This window comes from Pristis pectinata, chromosome 28 (genome assembly GCF_009764475.1).
Source record: "Pristis pectinata isolate sPriPec2 chromosome 28, sPriPec2.1.pri, whole genome shotgun sequence".
Classification (NCBI taxonomy): Eukaryota; Metazoa; Chordata; class Chondrichthyes; order Rhinopristiformes; family Pristidae; genus Pristis; species Pristis pectinata.
This window is the reverse complement of record NC_067432.1, coordinates 3211735-3231238: the sequence shown is the minus strand read 5'-3', so window position 1 is coordinate 3231238 and position 19504 is coordinate 3211735. Positions and strand designations below refer to the sequence as shown.

Genomic DNA, 19504 nt, shown 5'->3' with positions numbered 1-19504 from the left:
AGCCTCTCATTGGCTGAGCGTGCATGGACTCGATGGGCTGAGCGGCCTCATCCTTTACTCGGTGGTTCTGTGCCATAACTCCATGGACTCGTCTTTCCACCTTCTGTTCATAAAAATGCATCAAACACCTTTAAAGTTAATGCCACACTTGATATCCAGAGAGCTTTAAACCTCCAGCATCCTCGCCAGAGGACGGAGGCTAAAGGAAGTTCAGGAAGGGTGAGCAAGTGGTGGGTTTACAACATAGAGCATACAACAGTACAGCACAGGAACAGGCCCTTCGCCCCACAGCGCCTGTGCCGAACATGGTGCCAAATTAAACTAAATCTCTTCTGCCTATCCATCATCAGGATCCCTCCGTTCTCTGCGTATCCACGTGTCGATCTAATAGCCTCTTAAATGCCACCATCATATCTGCTTCCACCGCAACTCTTGGCCCCCATTCCAAGCTCCCAGCACTCTCTGTGTTTAAAATAAAACTTACTCCCCCACATCTCTCTAAAAATTCTTCTCGGACCTTAAAAGCATATTCTCTTAGTATTTGACATTTCTACCCTGGGAAAAAAATTTCTGACTGTCTACCTTATCTATGCCTCTCATTTTTTTAAACTTCTATCAGGCCTCCCCTTAGCCTCTGACATGCCAGAGAAAACAACCCAAGCCTGTCCAATTTCTTCCTATAATTCATACACTCTAATGCAGGCAGCATCCTGGTAAAACTCTTCTGCACACGTTCCAAAGCCTCCACATCTTTCTTGTAATGGGGTGACCAGATGTTGATGGATACATCGTTTTCTGCAAATCAGTATTGAAATCCACAAAATCAACTACTGTTTAACATTTATTGGTCACTAATACTTTAGGCAATTCCCCAAATAAAGCCATTTCTCTTCCTGCCTTAAATTCTTCTTATTTAACTTTCACTTGCATTCTGGTCACTATCCACATTCCAATCCTTTCTCCCACACAGGTCTGCATCTGACTGTTTTTCTCCTCTTTGAAGCTTCTTGAGAGTTTTGATGCATTACAGTTTAAGGGCAAGTTGTTCTGAACAGATCTTGTAAGGTTTTAAAAGGATTGGCGTAGAGAGAATGCTGAGGCTGTCAGCACTTTTACGGCTGTGCGTTTCTGATAAATTGAATCAGAGTACGACGGAAGTCAAATGCTGTGGAAATGTGAAATAAACTCAAAATGCTGGGAGCTGCCTTCGTTGAGAGAGAGCAGAACAATGCTAGAGCATTTTTGTTCGCAAGCACACAATTTCTGGGGCATTATTTTTTTTCCTTGCGCGTGTTACAAATAAACACCATCAGCAGCAATAAATTGTCTAATGCAAAGTAGAGGCCGTCCCTGGGTTAAGAATGGCTGACTTATGGACACCCATACATATGAACGAGCTCTCGTAGTATTACATTCAGAAGTCTGACATATGTACATGCGTTCATTTCTACAAACAGCAGAACTAGTTTCCCCTCTATCTCCACTTTTAGTAATTGTTCTTCTCAGTTTTATGGGCTTTTGATGCCATTCATTACAATACAGTGGAGGTATGGTTACCATAGCAGGGATTTTTGTTTCTTTCCAACTTATGGACGTCTGTAGAATGAACCCCTTCGTTACTTGGGGAGGCTGGAAATTGGAGGAAAGGCACCAAATGCTGGAGGACTCAGAGAGTCGGGCAGTATCTGGGATGAGAGAATTAACTTTTCAGGTCATTGAGTTTTCATCAGAACTTGAAATAAGACAAGTTTTGCGGCACAGAGGAAAGGGAAGGGGGAAGGATTGAAGCAAGTGGTAGATGGAAGGAAGGAGAAACTAAATAAAAGTGATGACAGTGCAAGGGCGAACAGTAAGGAACAAACTCTGGAGGAAGTGTAAGTACAGTATAATAATCTGAAGTAATCAAAGAAATGTGTAGTGATGCTGGAAATAGGAAATGAAAAAGCCAAAATGTCAGTTATCTTGAAGCTGGATTATATTGATTTTGATGGCAGTAATTGAGTGTAGCAAAAGCTCTTACTCAGTTAATCATGCCTTAATGAGGTACAGACTGCTTGAAATATTGTGAAACCTTGCATCTATAGCTGACATTGGTGATACACAAATTCTAGCCCAACTGCTGCACATAAGCCTGTACTCTGTTGTCAATTTCCTGGTGTAAATGGCTGTCCAGTTTCTTTTCCTCAAGCTGATATATTTTCTCTGCTGGTGACATTTTTGTTTGACAGCTTTGTTTGGGAAACAACTGAGCACTTGCAGACTTCATCCAACAGTGGACGGCTTCTTGCTGTCAGTAACCACAACGATTTAGGGATCTACGAGTTCCATGTCCAGGATGGCATCTGTGACGTTACCAACACTCACAGCTGTAGCGAAGAGGCACTAAGGAAGCTGGTTGAAAACAAGAACCTGAGTGAGTGATGCTAATGTGTTCGTTAACAAAATCCACACTGATCAAAATAGTGTTAGGCAGTGGCAGTGTGATATGATAGACAGGATTGTTAAGTTTTCCAGTTGTAGAAGAGTCGATAATCAGAGAACAAAGTTCCTGCAGGAAAATCACCTTTGACCACAAGTTCGTCAGGCAGTCTTGGAGGCCCTGTGGGAGAAGGAGTTGGTGGTTCCCTGATTGTCAGAGTCATTTGGCAAAATGCCCCATCACTAGAGCTAACGAGCACCAAGACGTTGCTTGGCTGGCTGTGAGATAGGCCCTCCTAATCAGATCCTTCATGCACATTAGGAGCCTCAATCCCATTGTAAACAGTCCTCGAGGTGGCTGCAGTGTGGATGAGATGATTGTCCACTTCCTCGAAACGGCTGCAGTGTGAATGAGATGATTGTCCAGTTCCTCATGGGCTGTGTATTTGCCAAGAATGTCTGGAAAGAGATAAAGTGGTCCTTGTCAGGGTTTGCCCAAGCAGCTGTGTAACACAGGACTCTGATCTTCAGGCTGTTCCCAGGGGTGCACACTGAGACTAACATCAACTGCTGCTGGAAGATCATCAGTTCAGTGATAGACACACTTTGGTTTGCCTGAAACTTGTTGATCTTTCAGTGGAAGGAGATGTCTGTAGGGGAATGCTGCCGACCAGCCCATTCCAAAGTGCAGGAGTACGTGCTGAGGGACACACTGAAGCTTGGTGCAGCCACTGCAAAGGCTCTGTGGGGAAGGACCACAGTCTAGGGTCCTGTCGCCACTGGACACTGAGGGGCTGGGCCCTATGTAACAGCCTCTCAAACATTTCACAGGTGCATTGTTTGGGGAGATGTGATTGGTGTTGGTGTATTGTACAAGTGAATGTATTGAATTGATAGCACAATGACTGTAGGCAGTGGCAGTGTGACATGTGGACATGTCCCAATTGTACTTGCTGTACATATTATGAATAAAATATGTGGAAAAAAAACCAGAACATCAATTTAAGGTAATTAGCAAAATATTAGGATTTTTAAGCGGTAAGTTGTGATCAGCAATACACTCCTTGATAGGGCCATGGACATACATTCAGTAGTAAATTAAAAGAGAATTGAATCCATATCTTTGGTTGCCCCATTTGTCGGACCAGAACTAATTAAGACTTTCAAAGAGCTAGCACAGGCACAAGGGGTAATTGTCCTTTTCTGCCCATTATCATTCTGTGAATCTATTTTGCTAAGTAACTTTACATTTTGTTTAATTGCCTCCAGCCTGTTCCCCCATTTACTGAGAATATGGCTGATCTGATCTTCACTCCTTGTACCCTTGCGTCCTATATTCTTCAACATCTTTGGTAAACAATCTGTCATCCTCAGAAACTAGTTAATTCACCCGCGATAATCTGCCATTGCGGAAGAGAGTTCCAAATATCTACTGCCCATTGTGTCCAGAAGTGTTACTGAACTTCCCTCCTGAAAGGAAAATCTTAAAAAAATTGCATGTGTTGGAAATCTGAAATTAAAACAGAAAATGCTAAAAACACTCAGCAAGTTTGGCTAACTTGGAAATACACAACAGGGTGGTATTGCCTGTCAGGAGAGACAAGAGACTGTAGGTGCTCTATTGCCTGTCAGATATTTCTAACATTTTCTATTTTTATTCCTGCTTCAAAGACTTAGCTCGAATTTTTAGACTGTTCCCTAGTTCTAGACTCTGCAACTGCTGGAAATAATTTCTTTCAGTCTACACGTTCCTTTAATGTCCATTTTAACTATTGTATCAAGCTTCATAAGAATATGCACAGCACGTTATTGGGACGATGCTTAAAAATGATTGTACAGTTGTAGAAAACTGTGATTCCATGCTATTTGCTTCATTACAATATACACATTACTGTGTAGCACAGGAAGCCATTTAAACAAATTTTATTCATTTATCAAGGCTGCCTACCTTTGTAAATGATAGAAAAGAGATTTATGCATTGAGATTTTATCACAAATGTTTTATTCTCAATAGTTATTCACTCACATGAGCTTGACAGTACTGGGATGGTGCAGGGTATGGGTGTAGATTAGAATTTAATACAAATATTCTCATAAATCTGTGGGTACACAATCAGCACATACTACTCTATCTCTACTCACAATACAACTGGTTGATTCTAAAAAGCAATCTAGTGAATCCTCATTGAAACTCCTCTAAAGCAAGCCTAACCATCCTTGAATAAGATCAAAACTGCTGCTTTTTGTTTATTTGCGCCTGGGAAGTGGTGTTGCTGGTAAGGCTGGCGTTTATTGGCCATTAGTAATTACTGTTGGGGAGGTTTGTTGAGTAATCTTCTTAAATTACTGCCGTCCTTGTGGTTAAAACAGTCCCTTGGTCTGGTTAGGTGTTGGGGGAGGAGTTCTAGGGTTTTGACGTGGCAAAAGTGGTTAACTTGAAGGGAATTTGTAGGTAATGGATTTCCATGTGATCAAAGTTGCTGGTTTTGAAGGAGCAGACCTTTGACGTGCTAACCATACCCTACTTTCCTGGAAAGGACCTGTTTTTTGACCATTAACTGTTCCTCAATCCAAGGTAGTTTATCACTTCGAATGCCTTGAGCCTTAATCTTTTGTGACAACCTCCTATTGAATTTCCCTAAAAATTCAAATAAGTCAGTTCTATATCTATATTGGCTGGACCCTCAAAAATGAATAGAATTATCAAACACTATTTAAATTATATTTTCCAAGTGCAATGTTACCACATCAACAATAGATTCTAGCGTCGTTCATGCTGTTGAGGTTGGGCTTATCAGCTTTCTTTTCTCTCTGTTTTTTTTGGATAGTAGTTGCTGGTTTAATTGAGCATTTCTAAACAGTTATAAGATTTTTCTGTTTTTGTGTATTGTCGCAGTGAGCAAGTCAAAATGTATAAAATGTAGATTTGGCACTTAAATTTGAATGAAAAATCTTGCTAATTCTTCTGAAGTTAGGTGATTAACAAGTAAATTGTTTTTGATTTCCAGGTCTATCATCATCTTTAACTATGAAGATTCTGTCATTTAAAAGCAGCACATCCTTCATATTGCTCGATAATTGCACATTGCTTCACCTGTCTTGGTTAGAAGGTGCTTCTGAAGCAGATATTTTAGATGGCTTTAAACTTCTTCTGCCTCTTGAGGCCGCAGAGAGGATAGCTGATGGCCAGATTTGCCAAGAAATGCTTTTCCTACTGGACAGTGCAGGCTGGATTTGTATCCTTTGTAGATTTGAACAACTTAATACGAATTACAGACAATAAAAGCTTAATTTTTAAGTCCCTAATATATGAGATGCAATTCCTCTTTCATTACAAAGAAGGAGCATTCTTGTAGCAGGAAATTCCATTTCCCTCCACAGATGCTGCCTGACCTGCTGAGTTCCTCCAGTATTTTGTGTGTTGCTCTAGATTTCCAGCATCTGCAGCCTCTTGTGTCTGCAGTAAATTTATCACTGGTCTTTGATCACACTACCTCGTGCACGACATAGAGAAGTTGCTGAAGATATAGTTGGGAGGTTCAATGATGATGTTTTTTCAAATCTAAGGGTGATTTTTTAAAAAGTACAGAAACAATTAACATCCATTTTACAATTGCACTTGCCAACACAGTGAACCATTTTATTTACTCTCACTAGCATTCATTGAATCAGGTTATTAGTTTGGGTTACAGATTTGAACAGAGCTGGGTTAATGTGCATACAGGTATAATGACACAATCAGTAAACTATTCCAGTTCATTTTCTGAACATTCAGATGCAATGGTCCTTGAGTATTTCTGTCTTTACCCCAGTGATTGAATGCATTTAAAAAAAATCATTATTTTTAAAATTAAACCTGTAATTGGGTTTGCTAAAGGAAATTCTAATGGTGTAGCTGTAAAATCAGCATATGACAAGAGTTAATCCATCACAATATGATTGCGATGCTCCATTTATCTTTATGCACACTAATTTTCTAAGATGTGTGTTGATTGTTGGTTTAAAAGGATTAATAACCATTCTCTAAACTTAATTTCTGACTTTAGTTTGTTTGTTTTTCTTCATTGCTCTATGGTAGTTTTGGAAGAGCATTTCAAATTTTCTCATCTTTACCCGTCGGAGTCTTCCTTCACCTCCTCCCATCCTCCCTTCTTCCATTCCAATAATGTTTTACTCAGCAAAGTTAATTGTAGGATTAGGAGCTAATTACCTACAATGCTGTATTATGTGAAGTTAATTAATTGGATGAACTAATACTAAAATAGATGTTAAAATGAACATCTGTAGGACGGATGAGCTAATTAGTTAGGGATGAAAGGTAGTACAACATGCACACAAATAGAACAGTAAAGCAGAAGAAAAGAGAAACAGAAAAAGGTATAGCAAGTATTATTTTCCTTGTTTTTGTTAATCAACTAATGGAAAGTATAATCAGTCTTCATGATGTAATAATTTTTATGAGGCAGAGTTGCCTTGGTTATCTTGTAACTGTAAAAGAAAACATGCTCTGCTCAGAATATTCAAATCCAATTCATAAACTGCCATGAATATTATAAAGGGTAAAAATCATCATGTTGCAAATGTAGCAAAGTAGGCAGCTGTGCTTTTAATTTGCTGGGGATCTGAGTGGCACTGGCCAAGATCAGTTTTGTTATTCTGGCAACTGATTGGCATGTGAGGTGTGAAGTCAGTCACACATTGTGGCCAAACCCATGAAGGTAACAAGTACCTTTAGTGAACCAGCTGGATTTTTCGAGATATTTATGGTAATATTTTTGGTGCTAGCCTAAAACCTCCAGGTTTTACTGGATCTGAACTTGCAGTCCCTGCATTGTGAGTTTGAAGCCACCACTGGAGTAAGTACCATAAATCCGTCTTATATACTTCCCTCTGTCACTTCCCTTTTTTCTTGATCCCACTGGCCCCCATCACCTCATCTCTTTCCCCTACCCCACCCTCTTCATCTGCCCGTCACCCACACATTCCTCCCTCTGGTTCCCCTCCGCACCTCCTTCCCTTCATTCTATGGTCCATTGTCCTCTCCTTTCAGATTCTATCTTCTTCAGCCCCTTGTCACACACTTATCACCTCCCAGCTCCTTACATCATTCTTGTTCTCCTCCCTCCCTCACCCGTCTATCACCCCCAACACCTGGATCCACCTATCACCTGCCAGCTCTTGCTCCTCCCCTTCCCAGCACCTTCTTATACTGGCTATCTCCCCTCTTTCCGGTCTTGACGAAAGGTGTCAACCCAAAACGTTGACTGTCCATTTCCTTCCATAGATGCTGCCTGACCCCCAGAGTTCCTTCAGCCTCTCTGTGGTTATAAAACTCCTTAATATTATGCTTTTTAAGATATCTGTGATACTGTGGATGGCAAACAGCTTGGGAAAGTTAATCTTGCGCTCTGTCGGCCTGGAGTATTTGAAGAGGCTGGCGATCCCTGTGACTTAACCTGTCTGAGCAGACTTGAGTTATCGCCTGACTTGGATGTTGCTGTGGCTGTGAACCCCTTTAATTGTGCTATTTGTGTCAGCTTGAATAATTTTTTCAGGTAAACTTTCTTTTTATGTTTTTACTGTAGAGATAGAAGTGATCAGAATTTCCATTAATGTTTGTCAAATTGCTTCACCAAAGAATGGAATGTGAGAAAGATATCACAGGAGAAGTCACTTAAATCCCATCCTCCTCTGAAGATGCTGATCCTGATGTAATGAACAAGATTCCTTTCACTCTCGCCCATTAGTGCCCCAATCAACCGCTCTCTGCTCAATTTTTCTTTCATCTGGAGTAACAAATCAGCCATGATTGAATGGTGGAGCAGACTCGATGGGCTGAATGGCCTCATTCTGCTCCTATGTCTTATGGTAAAATGTTGACTTTACCAGAATTACTCACTTGACACTTTTGTCACGTGCATTAGATTTTGAATGGAAGCCTGTTCATTGTTTTAAATCTGAAAATTCATGCTAATTTTGCCAAATCCGGTCTCTAATCATCCATGTCCAAAATTGTCATACTTTACTGAATAGTATTAGTGCAGCAGGTAGTGTTGCTGTCTGTCAGCTCCAGCGACCTGGGTTCCATCTTGACCTGTGGTGGTGTTTTGGGTGAAGCTTGCATGTTCTCCCTATGACCGTGTGGGTTTCCTCTGAGTGCTCCAGTTTCTCCTCACATCCTAAATACATGCTGGTTGGTAGTTAATTGGTTACTGTAAATTCTAGTGCAGGTGGATAGTAGGTTATCAGGGTGGGCATGTGGGTGAGAATAGGTTATAAGGAAATAAATGGGGAAATGGAATTGATAGGATTGCTCTGAGATCTGGCATAAGCTTGATGGGCCAAATGGTCTCCTCGTATTTTTCCTTACTACATAGAAGTATTCAGATGAGAAATACGAGAAGAATTCCATCCAGGGACCCAAACAGTCCTTTCAGGTGAGACAGAGATTCACCTGCACCTCCCTTAATATCATCTACTGCATTTGGTGCTCCAAGTGTGGCCTCCTCTACATTGGTGAGACCAAACATAGACTAGGTGACTTTCGCAGAGCACCTGAGCTCTGTCCATAACTGTGATCTACATCTCCCTGTTGCCAGTCGTTTCAACTCCCCCTCCCACACCATCACAAATATGTCAGTCCTCGGCCTCCTCCACTTCCAGGAGAATTCCAAGCGCAAACTGGAGGAACAGCACCTCATTTTCTGTCTTGGAACCTTGCAGCCTAACAGCATGAACATTGAATTCTCCCACTTTAAGTAATCCCCACAGCACTCCCCCCCCCCCCATGCTTCTCTTCTTCCCTTTCCTAGCCTCTCTTTTTTTCTAACCCTTTTTTCCTCTCTCTCCTTACCTTTGACCCAACCCCTGATGGATCTACTCTCTCCTCCTCCCCCGCACCTGCCTATCACTATCACTTACCTGCATCTACCTATCACCACCTAGTGCCCACCCTGCCTCCCCTCTTATGTCCACCTATCGCTGCTCTGCTTTTCCCTCCTATATATTGGGCTTCCTCTTTTCCTATCTTCAGTCCTGAAGCAGGGTCCTGACCTGAAACGTTGACCGCCTGCTTTTCTCCACGGATGCTGCCTGGTCGGCTGAGTTCCTCCAGCATCATGGCGTGTTTTGTGCTCTGTATGCAAACTGTTTTGTTCACTCATTGTGGCTATTCTTTAGATGATGGTACTTGGGTGGGGCACATGTTAAGCATTTAAGTTATCTTTCATGGAAGAGAATTGACATCCACCAGGAATCCTTGTCAAAACCTGGCTGAGATCCATAACTGGACAGGTGCTTAATTGAGAGTTTAAGAGGATTTCCTGTGGTTTGTTGCAGCAAATTAATTTTAATCCTAATTCTGTCAAACAGATGTCACAAACATAAAACAAGTTTCTGAGCTGCAGATGAAACTAATGAACAAATTCCAATCTCCTCAGTTTCCTCAACAAATAGCAATTATTATTGATTGTGCTTTACTTAATAGTGGCCTTAGTGGAATAATGCACGGTGATTTTAAAACCATACTGACTGCATTGTAAAAGGTCCACTGCTGATTAAAAGGACAATTTCAACATCTCTATGGCTTTTGTGGAGCTTCAGTGAAATTCAAGATTGATTTATATGTGAAATTTCAGGTTGTGTTATTCTTCTTGCAGGGAGCATCCTGATCACCTGCAGCGTACCAGTGAAGGTTCTAATGATGAATCTTTGAGAGCGCCCGCTGGCATAGATGAGGATGACCTTGCTAGTTCTGTGTATAGCGATAAAGTGCTCAATTTACCATTTCAAACAGATAGGTAAGGGTTGAAACTATCAAATTTGATGGCAGTTTAAATGGATTTATTTGAAGTGAAATGAGTTATGTATTACATTTAATATAAATGCATATTTTCAAATAATTGGCCAAAAATCCAAAGGGAAAATTAGACATTTTATTGCTGCCCTTTATAACCTGGAAAGTACTGCTTGGAAGGTAGGAGGAAGCATCTTCATTTGGAACTTTCAAAAGAAATTGGATAAAAACTTGAACAGAAACGATTTGCAGGGCTACGGGCAAAGAGCTGGAGAGTGGACTGATTGGTGAGCTTTTCCAAATGGCTAGAACATGCACCTTGGGCTGAATGGTCTTGTCTGTACTTTACAGTTTTATATGGCACATTTGCTAATATCCTATTTCAATATTTAGCTGGTGCATTTTCTATGATACTGTTGTACTAGATGTATTTAATCTTCTGTTCTCGGTAAATGTACTAGAACAGAGGTTGACAAACCCTTATTCCATACTATCATTCAAACTCACCGACATGTACCTGTATCAGCATACATACATTAAGTATTTTAACCCATTAAATGCCAGATAAAATCTTCTGTTCAAACCCTCCTGCTCTTGCACACCACACCCTCCCCCCCCCACCCCGCCTGTTGATCTTAAATGTGAATTTATAGGAGTAATTACTTTATTATTATGTTTGATAAAGATCCTGGACAGCCCGCTTGGGAGCTTTCTACAATAAGACGAAAGTACCATTGGCAGAAAAATTCCTGACAAGGTTTTCCACTCCCTGGTATCATAATCTCTCCAGTCGGAATTCAAATGTTGCATCCTGTTATACCAGTTCTTGTAAATCTAACACTTCTGGACAGAAGGGAGATGTAAACAGCCAAGAAAGTAAATGGCACAGAATTTTGCAACTACAGGGGTTCAAGGAATCCATGAGTATAGAGACGGTGTCTGTTTCTGGATTCAGTGTTCTATTCACCCTAGTTGCTCCTGACTCTGGAGCATTGACTATCGCATTCTGGGACTTGGAAACAGAAGAAGTGACATACCATCACATAGATGGCCATTCCTTACCAGTAGAAGGAGGCGGCGAAGATGAATTATGCCTGTTTCTCACAGGTGAGCACTTGATACTTTTAACTAAATATTTATGCAGTTTTTAAATCACTTCTATCTGATATATCTCCAAGCAATTCCTGTTAATTCAGTGTTTTGAGTTTCTTCCTTACTGGCAGAACATAGCAGCCATTCCATGTCAGCAATGCTCTGTTGACCACGATGAGCAGAATGAAGTTTATGCTGCTTTTTCGCCAGCAGTGTAGCCCGGTGTGAGGGTGGCTGCTGAGCTGATGGTAATATTAATTCTCAAGCCAAGACAGCTCCCCGGATAGAACGTGTGGCAGACAGCTGGAATCTCAATTTAACATCATTAGTGGAAGGATGTTTAATCTTTAAAATCCTCATTCCCATTAAGGGTCAAACTGACACTGGAGTAGTATATCAGCATTCTGGCATGCACAGCAGTCCTGCTCTTTCGACCTGTGTGCATGAAACAGAATAATTAATACTGAGAAAGGCCTTGCTGTGAAGGATGTGAAGCCTAGACCAGGACATGAACTGTACTCCCTGTGATTTGAGCTGAGAATGAGGTTGTCCAGGGATTATTTGGGATTAGTGCGTGTCCATTTATCCCATCTCATAATGGTTTAGCAGTGAAGGAATCCACTTAGCTTGTCTTTTCCGGGACAGGCACCTTGAATGAACTATCCCATTAGTTCCACTCCCACACATTCCTTTGCAGTTCTGAAACTTTCTTTCCATTATCTGAATTGTGAGGTAGAAGCACTAGCTGAATTTCTTTTGGGATTTTGGAAGTTTGGGAAGAGTGACCACAAATGCCGGTTTGTCAACAAAGCAAAAACTACAGATGCTGGAAAATTGAAAATGTTGGAAAAACTCAATAGGTCAGACGTCAGCTACAGAGAGAGAAATAGAGTTAACATTTCAAGTTGATGACCTTTCTTCAGTGTGTTCCATTCAGAATGCTGACTGACCTGCTAAGTATTTCCAGGATTTTTTGTACTTATTTGCAGGTTTGATCTGTTTGATAGAAGTGTCAGTGTAGTTTTTGCACTTCCATCTCTGGAGTGGGACTTGGTGTACTGATTTAGAGATTAGTAATGTGACCCATTGAGGCATGCTAGCATCTAACCTTGGAGGGCTGTTGCTTTTTATAGAAACATAGGTAAGTAAGAGGAGTAGGCCTTTTGGCCCTTCAAATCTGTTCTGCCATTCAACTTGATCAGGGTTCATCATTGAAGTTCAATGGCCTCTTCCAGCTTTCTGCCCATACCCATTAGAAAAATATCCAACTCCTTGAACGTATTTGATTTGGCTTCAACTACTTTCTACAGTACAGTATTCCATATATTTAGCACTCACTGGGAGAAGTTGTTTCTCCAGATCTCAGTTTTACTCATATCCTTAAACTGTGACCCCTGGTTCTGGGTTCCTTGATCATCAGGAACATCCTTCCTACATCTAATTATCCAGTTCAGTTGTTAGTTCTTAGGTTTGTATGAAATTCTCAAAGAGTTTTTAACATGAGTTTTAAAACAAGAGTTTTAAAAACTTGTACCAGAACTATTTTTTTTACATTAGTACAGTACAGAGTGGATAAGTTTAAGACTACAAGCTTGCTCCATGAACTAAACGCAAAAAGTCCCAATTGCTTAAAAGTTAATATGGTGACTCTTGAATCCAATAATCAAAGGAGAATAGTTCCTAAATGGAATTGACAGAATAATCACTGTATTAAACATGCATCTTCGTTGAACTGCTCTGCCTCTCATTTGTGTTCCAACCTCCCCATCCCAGTCCCTTTCTCTGGTATGCTGGACAATTGCTTTACAGTGACTGTAGTAGTCATTTTTTTATATATATATCTGTGCCTTGACAGTGGTTTGCTGCTAGGTCTTTGCCCAAGGTGTGCACCAATGTGTCCTTTCAGCAGGATTGCTGTCATGCACCAATATCCTGGATCTTGAGATCAACTACGCCCAACTGTTGCTTCCCCAGTTGAGATCCAGTATTGCCAGACCAACTGCAAATCAATCAGCACCTTCCTGAAGGTTGTGATGCAGTACTGTGCAGTGTCAAAGTTAGTCATTTGAGAGGCTTAGTAAGTTGTCCATTTGACAAATGAAATGTCACAAGACGACTAAACATAAGCTTCAAAAGCCTTAAATCATTTTTGTACAAGTATTCACTTTTGTATTTCAATCTAATTTGTTTAGACGCTGGCCTTTCCATGGTGGTGTTTGGTTTCTCACAAGAAGACCTCCTGAATCGCTTAATGATTTATGGGAAAGCGGGCATTGTTGACTCATTGTGTCATCGCAATAATTGGAATCGATGTTCAATTCCCATTCATGCATTGGAGGTAAGGGTTGGGGAGACTGAAAACTTAAAAATTAAAAGCATGTATTCTTAATGTCATGCTAAATTTTAATGAAAATGTTGTTGCACGTGAATCCAAAAACAACTTGCATTTATACAGCACCTTTAAGGTCATAAAATGGTGCTTTAAGGAAAGTTACCAGATTGTGGTGTTGCCAATCCAGGAGCAAATGTGAATTTGTGAGAAGAGTGGGATGAGTTACAGGATAGGATAAAAGGAGGAGGTCCTGATGCAGGGTTTCAACCTAAAACATCGATAATTCCTTTCCTCCCACAGATGCTGCTCGACCAGCTGAGTTCCTCCAGCAGATTGTTTGTAGTCTCTTGTGTCCCTCTCTAAAAGAAGGAAGTTTTTGAGTTCAGCTTCACGGAGTATATTGTAATCATCGGGCTGCAGCAGTTGAAAGAAATTTTGCATCTGCTTGGGCTGTTCCATTAAACTCTCCTTCATTTCCCTGATTTAAAATTCCTTTTGAGTATGATTTTTGCCCCAACAATATAAATGAGTAAAGAAAAAACCCAACAGCTCTGCCTGATAGGTGAGAGAGTACTCAGCATTTGACTGAAGCTTTCCTTATTCATAACAAAATCATGATTGATTTTCTTTACAACTGTACATGGTTAAGGTATTAGACTAACAACCCAGAGACCAGAATTCCAGTCCCATCATTACTGCTCTGGAATTTGAATTGCGTAATTAAGCTGGAATTTTTTTAAAAGGTAGTCATTAGAAGTTCCATTTCGTGATTGGAAAGGTTTAAAGGCTATGGGCCAAACACTGGCAAATGGAAACAGCTTGAATGGGGCATCTTGGTCCCAGTTGGGCCGAACGGCCTGTTTCTGTGCTGTATGACTCTATGACGAAGTGATAAGTACTGGATTGTCTTAAAAGCCCCATCTGGTTTGTCAGTGTCCTTCAAGGGAGGAAATCTACTGTCCTTGCCCAGTCTTGCCTATATGTGACTCCAGACCCTCAACACTGTGGTGACTCTGGAAGGGCCAACAAGCCCCCCTGTTCAGGGGCAGTTAGGAATGGGCAATAAACATTGTCTTTGCCAATTATGCTCACATTCTGGAAAAAAAATTGTTGTTCCCATTGAAGCTGCTTGAAGTCTCTTTTGTTGAAAGAAATTATGTGTGAAAATTGAGCACTTTGTTAACTGGCCACGTCTGCCAACACTGCATAATCTTTTTTAAAAAAATTTCTTTTACTGGATTTTCATGAAACTTGCTGAGTGATGTGCTGATCTACTTCCATTATATGGATTTACACCAAACTAATTGCATTCCTTCCTTTCAAAGTTCTGCCTGTTGATCAGAACTTTTCATGCTAGGAATTGACAAGTGTGGCACCATGGTTATTAATTGCCATTTTTTTTAATACTTTTCCCTGACATCAAGTTGTCTGGAAACAATAGGGTACTTTGTAACTGAGCCAAAAAGAGCAAAGTTATGAACCTCCTTGGGAATATTTATCTAACCTGCATGATGACGTTAATGTGTTTGGTTTGATAAAGTTCTCCCATGTTTAGAGGAACTCATCTAATTTACAGCAGGGGGATTTAGACACTCTGCTAAGCCGTCTACTGTGACCTTTAGCCTCCAGTTTCAGGATGGAATATGATATCTTCATATTCATAATTTCTTCCAGCCATGGTTTTTAGTTTCCTTTTCATACTTTTGGATTTCTGCACCATCTGGGGAAGAAAAGATTTCAACAGAGCATTTTTGCACAAACATTTTAAATGTTAACAATAATCTCCTTGTCCTGGCTTCAGCTGACTTCTTGTAGACTTTCTTATGGCGTTTCTCTGACCTTAGCCTGGTTTAATGCTGCTAGAATATCCTCATACTGGGCTGTACGGCTACTAAACTGGAATGGTGTGGTGTTTGGGTTGGAGGAGTATACATAGATGGGGAGACAGTGTAAAATATATTACAGAGCAATTTATATAAATTGACAAATGTCAATTTATATAAATTGGCACTGCTTAATTTTCAATTTTATTTCACGTACACAATGGAACCAACATGAATGCTTAAGTACCTGAAATTCATTAGTATCTTGACTGGTCAGTAATCAACAGGCTATGAATTTGAAAAATCAGAGCCTGGTCTGGGGACATTAGAGTCATATAGCACTACAGCACAGAAACAGGCCCTTCGGCCCATCTAGTCCGTGCCAGCCTGGTTTTCTGCATAGTCTTACTACACAGCCAACAGACCTATGATTGTGGGTTGGAATTTTGGGAATCTTGCCACCTATACCTTACTCTTAATAATTCCCACTACTTAAAGATTAGCAGGTGAAGTTCAACAACTATAATTGTCACTCTGTTGGAGGAGGGAGGAAAAGAGGTGAGATTGAGGAAAGCGGTTTTTCGCTTATTGATTCCTTCTTGACAAGGAAAAGAGGGTCTATGTTCCTGTGTGTTAGCTTGTCCATCTTGCAAGATTGTAACTAAGTGACAAATTAATGATTAAGAGTGACTAGGAAAGAGTACAACATAGAACAGCAGTAAGCTGGTCAATATACTGTATATGGGAGATTAGGAAAGGACAAAAGATCATTGGAGACATAAGAGACTGCAGATGCTGGAATCTGGAGCAACAAATTGATGTAGGGTTTCGACCTGAAACATTGACAATTCTTCTCTCCCCACAGATGCTGCTTAATCCTCTGAGTTCCTCCAGCAGTTTGTTTTTGAACAAAAGGTCATTGTTCAGGCCCCACACTTGAAGGAGACATTTTGTAAATACAGATAAGAGGTCTAAGGTCTGTTTGACTTTGCAAGGTTAGTTTAAGAACATAACAGATAGGAGCAGGCCATTTGGCACTATGCCTTCACTGTCATTCATCAAGATCGTGGTTGATCTTCTACCTCAAAACCTTTTTCCTGCACTATCCCCATAATCCTTGATTTCCTTAATATCCAGAAAATCCGATTTCTTTTTGAATAAATTCAACCACTGAGCCTTTAGGGAACAGAACTCCAAAGATCCACAAGGCTTAGCGTGAAAAAACTTTCCTCCTCTGTCATAACTGGCCTATTCCTAATTCTGAGACCATGATACCCTGATTCTAGGCTCCCCAGCCAGGGGAAACATCACCCCTGCATCCACCCTGTTGAGCACCGTAAGAATTTTATGAACTTCAATGAGATGTCTCATTCTTCTTAACTCCAGAGAATACTCAATCTCTCCACATATGCCAAAACCCACCATCCCTGCACTCCCACTATGGCAAGTGTATCCTTTTTCAGTTAAAGAGGCCAAATCTGTACAAGATACTCCAGGTGTAGTCTCACCAAAGCCCTATACAATTTCAGAAAGACATCTTCACCCAAGCACACAAATCCTCTTGTAATAGTAAGGCCAGTATACAATTTGTCTTCCTAATTACTTGCCTTGCCATGTTGGCTTTCAATGTCTTATGCAAAATTGATATTTAAGTCCCTTTGAACATCAACATTACCCATTGTCTCACTGAAAAATATTGTTTTCTGCTTTGTGCACTAGTGTGAATAACTTCACATTTTTACAGATTATGTTGCATCTGTCATGTTGCCCGCACACTTAGCTTGTCCGCAATCCTATCTGGTTTTGTGTCATCAGCAAATTTGGGAATATGACATTGGCGCTCTTAAACAAATCTTTGATATAGATTATGAGTAGCTGGGACCCAAACATTGATCCCTGTGGTACCCCAGTTGTCACAACCTGCCAATCTGAAAATTCTTTACTTTCTGTCTGATAACTGTTTCTCAATCCATATCAGTATATTACCTCAACTCTGTGCACTCCAACCTTATTGATCAACCTCCTGTATGAGAGGTTTCCAAAAGTTTTCTGAAAATCCAAATATTACCACATCCACTGGTTCCTGCTTATCTATTCTACCAATCATATCCTCAAAGAATTTCAGTAGATTAGTCAAGCATGACTTTCCTTCCATAAGTCCATGTTGATAGAACATAGAACATGGAAAAACTACAGCACAATTCAGGCCCTTCAGCCCACAAAGCTGTGCCGAACATGTCCCTACCCTAGAAATTACTAGGCTTACCCATAGCCCTCTATTTTACTCCGCTCCATGTACCTATCTAGCAGTCTCTTGAAAGACCCTATTGTATCCGCCTCCACCACCATTTCCGGCAGCCCATTCCATGCACTCACCACTCTCTGAGTAAAAAACTTACCCCTGACATCTCTATTTCTACTCCCCAGCACCTTAAACCTATGTCCTCTTGTGGCCACCAGTTCAGCCCTGGGGAAAAGCTGACTATCTACCCTATCAATACCTCTCATCATCTTATGCACCTCTATCAGGTCCCCCCTCATCCTCCGTCTCTCCAAGGAGAAAAGGCCAAGTTCCCTCAACCTGCTTTCATAAGGTATGCTCCACATTCCAGGCAGCATCCTTGTAAATCTCTTTTGCACCCTCTTTATGGCTTCCACATCTTTCCTGTAGTGAGGCAACCAGAACTGAGCACAGTACTCCAAATGGGGTCTGACCAGGGACCTATATAGCTGCAACAATACCTCTCGGCTCCTAAATTCAATTCCCCGATTGATGAAGGACAATACACCATATGCCTTCTTAACCACAGTCAACCTGCGCAGCTGCTTTGAGCGTCCTGTGGACTCGGACCCCAAGATCCCTCTGATCCTCCACACTGCCAAGAGTCCTACCATTAATACTATATTCCGCCAACATACTTGACCTACCAAAATGAACCAGTTCACACTTCTCTGGGTTGAACTGCATCTGCCACTTCTCAGCCCAACTCTACATCCTATCTATGTCCCTCTGCAACCTCTGACAGCCCTCCAAATTATCCACAACACCCCCAACCTTCGTGTCATCCGCAAACTTACTAACCCACCCCTCCACTTCCTCTTCCAGGTCGTTTATAAAAATCAAAAAGAGCAAGGGTCCCAGTACAGATCCCTGAGGTACACCACTGGTCACCAACCTCCACTCAGAATACGACCCTTCAATGACCACTCTTTGCCTTCTGTGGGCCAGCCAGTTCTGGATCCACACTGCAATGTCCCCTTGGATTCCATGTCTCCTCACCTTTTCCATAAGCCTCGCATGGGGTACCTTATCAAACGCCTTGCTAAAATCCATATACACTACATCTACTGCTCTCCCTTCATCGATGTGCTTAGCCACATCCTCAAAAAATTCAATCAGGCTCGTAAGGCAGGACCTGCCCTTGACAAAGCCATGCTGACTATTCCTAATCATATTACACCTCTCCAAATGTTCATAAATCCTGCCTCTCAGGATCTTCTCCATCAGCTTACCAACCACTGAGGTAAGACTCACCGGTCTATAATTTCCTGGGCTATCCCTACTCCCCTTCTTGAATAAGGGAACAACATCCGCAACCCTCCAATCTTCCGGAACCTCTCCCGTCTCCATCGACGACGCAAAGATCATCGTCAGAGGCTCCGCAATCTCCTCCCTCGCCTCCCACAGCAACCTGGGGTACATCTCATCCAGTCCTGGCGACTTATCTAACTTGATGCTTTCCAAAATTTTCAGCACCACCTCTTTTCTAATATCTACATGCTCAAGCTTTTCAGGCAGCTGCAAGTCCCCACTACAATCCCCCAGATCTTTTCCCGTGGTGAATACTGACATAAAGTATTCATTAAGTACCTCTGCTATTTCTGCCGGATCCATACACACTTTCCCACTGCTGCACTTGATAGGCCCTATCCTTTCGCATCTCATCCTCTTACACTTCACGTACTTGTAGAATGCCTTGGGGCTTTCCTTAATCCTGCCCGCCAAGGCCTTCTCATGTCCTCTTCTGGCTCTCCTAATCTCTT

General features: G+C 41.3%; 1 protein-coding gene across 1 annotated transcript in view; it reads left to right on the top strand.

Annotated features, from left to right (window-relative positions):
* LOC127584073 (spatacsin-like) overlaps positions 1-19504 on the top strand; it is a 33110-nt gene that overhangs the window by 1171 nt on the left and 12435 nt on the right. The window contains exons 2-7 of the mRNA XM_052040619.1: positions 2229-2413; positions 5427-5654; positions 7775-7973; positions 10077-10217; positions 10899-11320; positions 13498-13643. Coding sequence (XP_051896579.1) covers positions 2229-2413; positions 5427-5654; positions 7775-7973; positions 10077-10217; positions 10899-11320; positions 13498-13643 — 1321 coding nt within the window. The remainder of the gene's footprint in view (positions 1-2228; positions 2414-5426; positions 5655-7774; positions 7974-10076; positions 10218-10898; positions 11321-13497; positions 13644-19504) is intronic.